The 11,864-nt window shown below is 30.4% G+C and overlaps 1 protein-coding gene across 1 annotated transcript; it reads left to right on the top strand.

The window, feature by feature from the left end:
• Window positions 1-7,316, top strand: LOC129613601 (cell surface glycoprotein 1-like). The gene is made up of 3 exons (XM_055527731.1): window positions 1-7; window positions 77-2,179; window positions 6,769-7,316. The coding sequence occupies exons 1-3, from the start codon at window positions 1-3 to the stop codon at window positions 7,314-7,316; spliced, it is 2,658 nt and encodes an 885-aa protein (XP_055383706.1).
• The last annotated feature ends 4,548 nt before the right edge of the window (window positions 7,317-11,864 follow it).

The raw sequence follows: 11,864 nt of genomic DNA, 5'->3' as shown, positions 1-11,864 counted from the left end.
ATGAAAGGTAAAACTTTATTATTAAAGAACTAGCTATTAGAATAAGTAATTTTGTTTAAAAATGTAATATCAATAGGTTTCTTAATTATCGCCTTGTTGGCGATTGCAACAACAGCTATAGCCAGCGAAATAGAATTCGATCCATTATCATTTTTAGAGGGAGATTTTATGTCAGATTTCACATCGGACGAAGATTCCTCATCAAATTTAGCATCAGAGAATAATTTAGATAAAAAACCAGATGAAAGTTCTTCTAAAGACTCTTCAAGTACAACTTTGACGCCAACTAAGGAAGTTGACCCTGCAATTAATGCTACAGCAGATTCGACCAGAAAATCAACACCAAAACCGGAGGTTGATCCAACTGCAGACTCAACCACAAATTCGGAAGCGCAGCCGGAGGTTGACCCAACCGTAGATTCAACCACAAATTCCAAGCCACAACCAGAGGTTGATCCAATAGAAGATTCAACCACAACTACAGATAATCCATCAACATTCACAAACCCAACAGATGATCCAACCACAACTGAAGACCCAAACCCAACAGATGATCCAAATCCTACAGATGATCCAAAACCTACTGATGACCCTAAACCTTCCCCTGGACCCGAACCAAGTCCTTGGTGGAAATATTGTAAAGGAAAACCATTGGGCAAAAGAATCAATCATCCTGACACATGTGAAAAATTTATAACTTGTATTGGTGGTGGTGTAGTCCAAGATTGCCCGCCTACTACACACTTTAATAAAAAACTAGATGTTTGTGATTTCCCGGAACGTGCAGGATGTGAAACTGGACCCATTCCTACTGATGATCCAAATCCTACAGAGGACCCAGATCCTACCGATGATCCCAATCCGACTCCCGGGCCAGGACCAAGCCCTTGGTGGAAATATTGTAAAGGAAGACCATTGGGCAAAAGAATCAATCATCCTGACACATGTGGAAAATTTATAACTTGTATTGGTGGTGGTGTAGTCCAAGATTGCCCGCCTACTACACACTTTAATAAAAAATTAGAAGTTTGTGATTTCCCGGAACGTGCAGGATGTGAAACCGGACCCAATCCTACTGATGATCCAAATCCTACAGAGGACCCAAATCCTACCGATGATCCCAACCCGACTCCCGGGCCAGGACCAAGCCCTTGGTGGAAATATTGTAAAGGAAGACCATTGGGCAAAAGAATCAATCATCCTGACACATGTGGAAAATTTATAACTTGTATTGGTGGTGGTGTAGTCCAAGATTGCCCGCCTACTACACACTTTAATAAAAAATTAGAAGTTTGTGATTTCCCGGAACGTGCAGGATGTGAAACTGGACCAAATCCAACTGATGACCCAAATCCTACAGAGGACCCAAATCCTACCGATGATCCCAACCCAACTCCCGGGCCAGGACCAAGCCCTTGGTGGAAATATTGTAAAGGAAGACCATTGGGCAAAAGAATCAATCATCCTGACACATGTGGAAAATTTATAACTTGTATTGGTGGTGGTGTAGTCCAAGATTGCCCGCCTACTACACACTTTAATAAAAAATTAGAAGTTTGTGATTTCCCGGAACGTGCAGGATGTGAAACTGGACCCAATCCTACTGATGATCCAAATCCTACAGAGGACCCAAATCCTACCGATGATCCCAACCCGACTACCGAGCCAGGACCAAACCCTTGGTGGGAATTATGTAAAGGAAGACCATTGGGCAAAAGAATCAATCATCCTGAGACTTGTGGGAAATTTATAACTTGTGTTGGTGGTGGTGTAGTCCAAGATTGTCCGCCTACTACACACTTTAATAAAGAATTAGAAGTTTGTGATTTTCCGGAAAGTGCAGGATGTGAAGGAGATATATTTGAATTTTCGAACCTATATGACTTTTCTGCAGGTGAAAATGAATCTTCATTGGAAAAACATGACCATGAATATTCAAATGAAAATTCTAATGAAAGTGAATCGTCTTCAATAGAAAATGAATCAACTGCAAATGAGAGTGAATCTTTTGAAGAGTTTGAAGTGAGTTCTATATTTTGGGCGAAATATTGTAAAGATCAACCATTTGGGAAGTATGTTCCTCATCCTAATACATCTGCAAAATTTATTATATGTACCGACAATGCCGAAATTATGGACTGTCCTCCAGGATCTTATTTCAATGGGGAATTGGAGGTGTGTGATTCGATTTATCGAGATTAATATTAAAAACAGGTAACGTGTTGAATTTCATTTGTGTACTGAAACTACTATACTGAATAAAGTGAAATATTAAATTAAAATTGAGTATTTTTCTTGGTTTATTTTTTTACAGCTGATTTTGTTAAATTTTAAGATCTTTCTTATTTGATATTATTCGGAAGGAGTAAATTTTGTTAATCTTCATCATTATTTATTGATAAAATACGACGTTGAGTATAATTTAATTATCAAAGCCAAGTACACGGAAACTGACAAATTAACTACCGTTTTAACTAATAATTTTTGACTTTTTTGAATTATGAACAAATTTATTGCTTTACTTTCGCTTTACATGACTGTTTTCCAGAATATGATGCTTTACGGCTGAGAAGTTTTAGAGTATGTGCGATAAAATACACTTAAAACGGGTGCAAATCAAGTAAAACAAAATTTTGAGGTTGTTTTCGGACAAGTCATTTTTTTCAACTGTAAGGTTGCGGGACGAAACTAAAATGAAATATATTGAAACTTTAACAACAAGTAGAAAGAACTTGTTTATTCATAAGAGTAATGGTAAGAGTGAATAAGAAAATCTTTTAATAAAGATATGTAAAATTAAATGATTATTCACATTAAGCCTACCCACTTTGTATTAGTTAGGTTAATTTAGCTATAAGTCAAAAAAACAGAGGTTTACTGTTCCTTTCCTCTCACTAATATATTATTTACCTTAATATTTTATCGTAACAATCAATATTTTAGTTCAGTATTCTAGATGTAAGATAAAAATGAATCTCTATGTTTAATTTTATTGTGGAATAATAAAATTACAAATGAAGATATAAATCTACTTGTATGATTTCCAGGCAAAGGAATTTTGAGCAAGAGTCAAAGTTTTTAATCTATTGCATCTAATTATGACAAAGTGGCCATCACATCATGCTAAATTTTAGGAAAATATATGATATGCACATATAAGACGAGACTCTCTGGAAAATTACTCACATATTAGATTCTTTGGGAAATTATATCGTTAAAAAGCAACTTAAAGTAAAAAATTGACGAAAATCAATAAATTTTCTTAAACAGCACAAATGTGTCACAATATATTATGAATTTTTACGTAAAAAATTCTGAATCTGTCTCAATTCTTCCTATTAGTATACTTACTGCCCTTATTCGATTACTTTATTTTAAATATGTTATGAATACTTGCAATTTATTTCACTTTAATCTTTAATATTTTATTCAAAATGAACCCGCTAGTAAATTTATCCTATAAGTATGCAAAATATACAAAAGAAGCTTAAGTGAACCTTCTAATTTCTTTAATGTTTTTGATCCTGACAATCGTCATAATTTTGTAAATATTAATGTCAAGATGAATTTTTGATATTATGGTCGGATAGGCAAATAAAAATTTCATTAATGCACAATTTCAACCGCGCTGCTACGTGGGATTCATAGTGGCGTAGGCACTACGTACTTCTATTATGTTAAATTTTAATTTCCGTTGTGTAATAGTTTACGTGTTTGGATAAAAGTTATGGAAAAATTACTCAGGCACCTTAAATAGTTTATTCATTTATTCATTTTTATATTCACACGAACGTATTTTCGAAGAGTATAATAAATTTGCCTTAAGGTTTGAAACGTTAAGAATTATGGTCTGTGTGTGATGTAGACTCAAGTTTATTTTTTTGGTCGGCCTCGAATTCTGAGTCGATTTAAGCATATTTGATAAAAGCCATTGAAATTTCTTAAATGCTTGTGGTAGTAGCCGTACAACTTCATATGCTGTTTGTTTATAGCCCAGAAACTATTGAAGCTACAAAGCTAAAGTTTTGAACAAACTAATTTGGTAATGTGGCCATCATTTTCAGTAAAACTACTATTAAATTTTATAGGTTTATATGGTAATTACAGGTTGGAAAATATAAAAGCCAAGAGGTTGTACGAAACTGTATGTCAATTATCTCTGACATTTAAAATCATTTATTCGTACGGGTATCATAGAGTTGACATGGCCAACTATAATCCTATAAGAATACTGTTTGACGTAGCAAATTAAGCACAACTTCTAATTTGAAATTTATTGCTTTTTCATTTCATTTAACATTTTGCGGTATACTCTGTTGTATTTAATGTTATACGTCTGTTAAATACTTATACGTACGATATAGGTAATGAAAAGGCTTTGTAAATGACCACAGACGTGATCGAAATATTACCATAAAATTAATTTATGTGTGCGATAGCTTCTCTTTTAAATCGTACAGTCACCTTAGTTTTCTTTTTTTATAAATTTAATTAATTAAATAAATTAAAATGAATGCGTTTATAGTATTTAATCGTATATGAGCTTTAGAACTGCTAAGTTGTTGGTTAAATTCTGCTTCTTACAGTTTCTAATTTTCCAGATAAACATTTCAAGTTTGTCAATAAACATTCAATTAAATTTGCCAAATATTAGGTAAATTCCTTTAATCATTGAGAGAATGTGTTCCAGCAGTGGAAGATATTCTTTCTTAAATGTAAGTTTAAGGTTAATTATGTATAATATTATGTAGATTAATGAACGGGAAGAACCGTTCTTAGCTTATAATGCATGTTATTATAATGCACATATAATTAATTACACATAATCCTTTATTTCTTGTTTTGTTATCAAAAATTTCTTTAAATAATTTAAAAATTGCTCTCAAGTTATCAAAAATTCTTATAGAAACAGAAACTAACCGGGTTTTTGCGATAAACTAACATTTACAATTGCTGGGTCTAATAGTTTATGCAATTTACAATTGCTGGGTTTAATAGTTGATGTTTAATAGTTGCTTGATTGAATAGTAATAGTGATTTCGGTGCTCGGACAGGAATTAAAGGAAACCAAAAGGCTAGCGGGCTAACTCATTAGAAGCGACAACTTTATTTGTAGGGCCTGAGCCTTCCCTTGGAGTGTTGAGGACAACGGACCATCAGTCCTTTAATGTATAAGTTAGTATAATCAGAGAAGTGACTGGTGGAGTCAGTGACCAGTAATAGCGCACACCAAAAAGTTTTTGGAGTTCTCCATAAAGCGGAGAAGAAGGCTGATTTCGTTCAATTCTGCAGATTTAAGGCTCGCAGTTGGAGTGTTCACTGAACATTGTGTCATACCTCAAAGAATGCAGTTTCCTATCGAATGTAATAGCAAAGTTCATGAATAAATTTAAGATATTTCTTAATCATGAGCTTGCAATTATTGTTACCATGAACATTTTGAATATTTTGCCATACTTTTCTTGAAATTCTTCATTACAATATTACGTATAAAGATTTTACTATTTATGATTATTATATAATGTATGATACACAATCGTTACGTCAAATATGTATATGTCATACTTAAAGTCAGTGATAGTTACTTGGCGTATTTAAAAATTAAATCTCTTGATGTTTAAATTAATTTTAGCTTGCAAATTTTTGATGATTGCGAAAATTAAACATAATTCATTTATCCGATAATTTGATAATATTTTAATATCCTGAAATATTTGCAAAAACATGTTGATAAGAACACAATTATAGTAAAAATTTTTTTTTTTAAAATTCAAAGTACCCATGTCACCAAAGAAGAGAAAAGTACTTTTCAATTTTTGAATATTCAATTTTGAAATGTTCTTGTTGTTTATTTCTATTGAGAGTTTTTGATTTTAAGGAAAAGTACTTGCACGATTGTAAAAATTTCTTTCATCTTTGAGAGTCAAAATAGAAGTTTGTATAGTAATTTGAGTAATTTTGTAAAAATTTATACTGTTTATGTCAGTAACAATAACTTTTTGAGTGTGTTACAATAGCGGAGGGCGTTAATTAAAAACAAAATACAATAAAGAATGACCATATTCCGAATGATTTGAGGAAGAATTAGAATTTACTATTTTTTTCACATGGGGGACCGAAACTTTTTGGCTCTTTTCACGCCAGTCCATAATATCTTTTGTGATTCTCACACCCGGCTACATCAGCTCTATACCTGGGTTCTTGGTAGACTTTAGTAATGAAAGCTAGGCAAGGGGCGAGTATAAAAAATCCTGGTACCGTTTAATATTCAAACTCATTTGTATAGTTCGAAAATCTAATTAAGATAATGAAATTATAAGTGTCGAATTAATATGAGAAGAAATACTAAAAATTTTAAGTCAAAATGATTCCTATTAAAAATTTTATTATCTTCGTTGTAAAATAATCACATAGATTTGAACTAATGATAAATTTAGGTAGTGTAAACCATCTTAATTAAATCGCGCCAAACACAATGTTTTTTTTTTGTTTGTTCCGGTTTTTTTTTCTATTGAATTACTATTGTTTTGCGGTATGTATTTCTCCATGTGTAACCACCAAAAACTTTGAGTCGATCACTTTGATAGTAATAATAAAATGTACTATATAAAGGGAGACTTTTAAGAAATCGTTCACAGTATCTTCTCAAGGTTTATCTCTGTATGATAAAAAAATTTAGAACAAAATGAAAGGTAAAGAAAACTTTATTAAAATTCAAATGTTCTAAATTTTAAATAGCATATTTTTTTTTTTTTAAAAATATTGCAGGTCTTTTAGTTTTCGCTATTTTTGCTGTAACAACATCTGTAGTATTTGGTGATGTAGGAGGCGTATGCAAGGGTCAACGTTTAGGAAAACGTGTAAATCATCCTAATAGTTGTGATAAATTCGTAGTATGTATTGGTGGTGGAGTAGTTGTAAATTGTCCACAAGGAACACATTTCAATAAAGATTTAGAAGTTTGTGATTGGTTAGAACGTGCTGGTTGCGATGATAGTGGCTCATTTGCACCAAATACTGATTTATATGATCCATTTGTATCACCAAATAAACCAACAGTATATAAACCACCCGTATATAAACCAACATTATCTGATCAAGCTGGTTCACAAAATCAAAAACCACAATCAAATCCATCACCATTCGCGGAAGCATGTAGAGGTTTACCACTTGGTAAAAGAATAAACCATCCAGAATCATGTGAAAAGTTTGTTGTATGCATTGGTGGTGGTGTATCACAAAATTGTCCACCAGGAACACATTTTAGTAAAAGATATGAAGTTTGTGATTGGATTGAACGTGCTGAATGTGCTTAAATAAAAAAATTAATGGGTTTTTCATTATAACATTGGTCAATATTTTGAGATAAAAAAAATTTTTGTACATTAGTTATGTACGTTTAAATAAAAAAATATTATATAAACAATAAATATTCGTTATTAAAGTGAGAAATGAATTAAGGCTCCTTTCACTTTTCATTTAATTTAATTTCTTTTAGGAGCATGTATGTCTTAAAAAGTGAAATTTATTGCACTGACTATATTAATCTACAGTAGTATGGAATACGACAAGTAAAAACGTTTCAGTCGGTAAAAACCGATTGAATTATACCCTGCACCTCTCATTGTTGTATAGGGATTACTCGAAGCTGTGAAACCATTATATAGAAACTTCACGGATATGTCTGACATATAATTGGACAAACGACTGCTAAGTTTCATGAATATTACTTTATTATTTTTCTGAATATAAAAAATTTGCTTTTGGAGTTGTATGGCAGCCATTCGAACCGGTGCCACCATCCAGTTAAAATTTTTAGAGCATAAAGAATGAGCATGTAGACTCTAATTAGACACACGTATACAAAATTTCATATTTATACCTTTATTAGTTTTTGAAATATTTAAAATAAACTCTTTGAGTTGTATGTCAGCTACTCGAACCCATTGTCCGTATTAGTCCAATTACAATAGGGTTCGTCCTTGGCCTAGTTAACAAAGAAAAACGAAGTATTTAAAAATGATTAGAAACGAAAGAAGAAGAATACGACAAAACATCACCATAGGAGAATATAATTTCGAAGGAGTCATGCATTTTAGGTATTTGGGTGCAATGATATTCAATGACAATTGAATGTACGTCTGCGTAAACGAAAAAATTCAGAACGCGAATCGAAGTTATTACGCAAATAAAAAACTGTTTCAGTCCCAACTATTATCAAGAAACTTAGACCGATAGTCAATATGGATGCGAGGCATTAGCGCAGGCTGACGAAAATAATTTAAGAATAATCGAACCGAAAATATTGAGAAAGATTTTTGGTCCTAAACAACTTGAAGATGGAACATTCCTTATACGAACGAACGAAGAACTGAATTAGTTAATCCATGGCGAAGATATTGTAAAACACATCAAATCACAAAGAATAAGATGGGCTGACCACTTAGCACGGATGTCTGAGGACCGCAAACGAAAGTGAATCTTTGAGTATAAGCCATTGTTAAGTAGAGGCTGGGGTAGACCACGGGCTAGGTGGTTGGATGGCTTGGAAAGTGATTTACGATAAAGTTCGCGGATGGAAAAGGAAAAGCGGAAAACAGAGTAAAATGGAGGAAAATTGTAAAGAAGGCCAAAGGTCACAACGGGATGTAGCGCCAGCAGAAGAAGATGTACAGCGTCCTAAAGATATGTTATACTCACAAAGCAAAAGCTAACAGGCTAAAATAATTAAATACCAAAAAAAATAGTTATAACAAATTTCTAAATTTTTTTTTTTTTTTTTCTAAAATTTAAAAAAAAAAATATTTACTACATTTCCTAACAATAAAACGACAACACCTAAAATACACACAAAACATCTTAAATATAGATATAGATTACTTAATTATTTACATACATACATGCATACATAATTAGGTATGCCTTCTGTTAAAATGTAATAAAATTAATATTTTTGTTTTGTTTCATTTCATTTTCCAGAAAAAAAAATTTCTCTATTTAATTTGTATCTCCTTTTTTCATATCGTAATTTGTAATTTAAAAAATCATATGTATGTACATATATACATACATTCATACACATATAATTTATATTTTTATCCAATACAAACACCCGAATTTTCAATACCGCTCTCTTTATTTCTCCTTAATATATGCAAAAATATAGTAATAAAAATTTCTTTTTGTTTCTCTAACTATACAATCATATTTGTTTATAGTATGAATTTTTCTCTTTTATTTTTTTTTTGTTTGCTATTTTTTTTTTGTTATAATATTAATTTATAAGGTACCTAACATATTGTACATACAAGCATATATAAATATTTACTATAGAGAGTCTAGTGAATTAAAAAATATAATATATTGAGAAGAATAACAAAAATAATATTAATGCAGGAAAAAAAAAATATTCTCATATTTTTTATGGGCAATCTTATTCGACATTCTCTGTCTCAGTTTAAAAAAAATAATGAATTCGAGTTTGTTTGAAAAACGAAAATATTTGAATAAAACAAAAATTGCAGTATTATTAGATAGGTTGCTCTTAAATTTTTGAACATTTATGCAAAGATTTTAAATAAAAATTGTGTTACATAATCACAAGATCAGCTTTTCTATCAGGACAGGAATGGTAGTCAGGCAGGAATGCCCCTAATTGATGTTGCAGTTCTTCACAGTCAAATGTATGTGGAAAATAGTATCTCGCACGTAAAGCGTCGATCCACTGACTCACTAGGCCGAACACATTTAGCATATCATAAATAAGAGTGAGAGTTTCAGAGTAAACATAGCAAAGACCAAGCTGATGAGTAAAGGTGTCAGTCGGGCTCCAGTGCATGTACAGGATGCTCAAATTGAGTGGCTATCGGAATTTGAACACCGTGGTAGTGTCACAACAGCCGACAAAGAGACAACTAAAAATGTAGAGCAATGGGTTTGTAAGCCACGGTGTGTATTCAGTAGGTTATATACAATCAGGAAATAAATGAACATAGCATGCTGTATTAAAACAAGAATGATCAATGCATATGTTAAGTCGGTGCTGCTTTATGGAAATGAATTAACATTTGTTTGATGTTAAGAGTTAGTAAGCACGAGATACAGTTCTTCATTAATAAATGCCTCAAAATAGTATACGAAATATTTTGACCAATTTGCCATAGAATGATGAATGTTTTAGTGGGTAGATAACAAGAAATTTACAAATAATTTTACAATATTATGGAGGGTGATTTCAACACAATTGACTTTATTAAAAACAATTATAAATTTTTAAATCTTAAATAACAATGATAATTTGATTATGTAACATTGTGAACTGTGTACAATCGACCTTATATATTTTTTTTCTTCTTCTTACCTATTATCAATGATTACCCATTTTTAATATGATTACCCATTTTTAATATGAAAATAATAGAATAAAAAATAAAACAAAATTGCATAAATAACCTTGGAGCTTTTCGAGAAAAAAAAAACATTCATACATGAATTACAATAAAAAAAAATCATAAAACAAAACCAAACGAACAAAATATCAATAATTTTCCAAGAAATAAAACAACAACAATATTAAAACAAATACAAAAACAAAAAAAAAAAACAGAAAAACAAAGCAAAAATTTATTATGTATTTTATGAATATAAAGAGTAAAAATTATAAAAAGTACAAAAATAAAAACAGCAAAAACCCCCAAATACAAAAAATAATTTTATCCTTTTTTCAGTATTGACTATAACTAACCCCACTTCAGTACGGTTCGGAAAACCATACCAAATAAAACGTTGCAAATAAAACAACACAACATTAAAAAAGAAGAAGAAGAAGAAGAAACACAAAAATTGCAATCGCCTTAAACGAATTTTTTTTTTCCTACTTTTTTTTTCGTTTTGTTTTTTTTTAGTATTTTACTATTTTACCGTTCATATTAAATATATAGGAACGTATACATAAGTATGTGTGTTATAACAGAATATTCTTAAAGAATATAATAAAAAAATTTAATAAAAACTAGTAACTTAAAACAGATCCCCGTACACACACACGCACACACAGTACAAATTTATATTAAAGTGAATAAAAGTAAAAGTTTGTTGGTTTATAAAGCAAAAGTGTAAAAGACAATAAAAAAAAAAACATACAAGGATTTTTTCGTGGAAAATTTTTTTTTTTCATTTTTTAATATCTTCTTTACCTTGTGTTACACAATACAAAAAAAAATAAAATATTTTAAGGCAATTGTAAAAGAAAACTATTATGCTTTTATAGTGTCATGTATGGTGGGAGCAGTGTGTCGCACCGTGTTATTATTAAGTTAGTAGTTTTTGGCCTTATGATTTCACTTTCATATTTTGAACTTTAATTTATTTTTTTTAGTTTTTACAATTTTATTCTCTTCTACCGGCAAAATTTATTAAATATTATAATATTTTTTTTAATTTCTATTTATGTAATATGCAATTCACAGTGTATCCTTTTTAAGGACTATAATAAAATTTTTTAAATATTATACGGAAATAATCATGAAAAATTAATCTTTATTAATAAAGGATATTCGACTGATTTAATTCACAATATTTTACTAATAAAATATGAACTAAAATTAGGCGAGAATATAAAAGTCGTTTACCGTTATAACACTTACTACACTGTTAAAGCAATACACTGGGATTCAATTATTTCATGAGCCTAAATTTATGCAATTTTTTTGAAAATTCAAAATAAAATTTTAATTTGAACGCATTACAAGGAATATGAACTTGAATTTTTCGAAAATAATTTTAATAAAAAATTTAAAATTTTATCAATAATAAAAATTTCATACTTAATAATTTTTATAGTAATAAGTACCTTTCCAATTATT

The sequence above is a fragment of the Condylostylus longicornis genome, unplaced genomic scaffold (genome assembly GCF_029603195.1).
Source record: "Condylostylus longicornis isolate FDR11 unplaced genomic scaffold, ASM2960319v2 ptg000084l, whole genome shotgun sequence".
In the NCBI taxonomy this organism is placed as follows: Eukaryota; Metazoa; Arthropoda; class Insecta; order Diptera; family Dolichopodidae; genus Condylostylus; species Condylostylus longicornis.
This window is presented reverse-complemented; position numbering and strand designations above follow the sequence as displayed.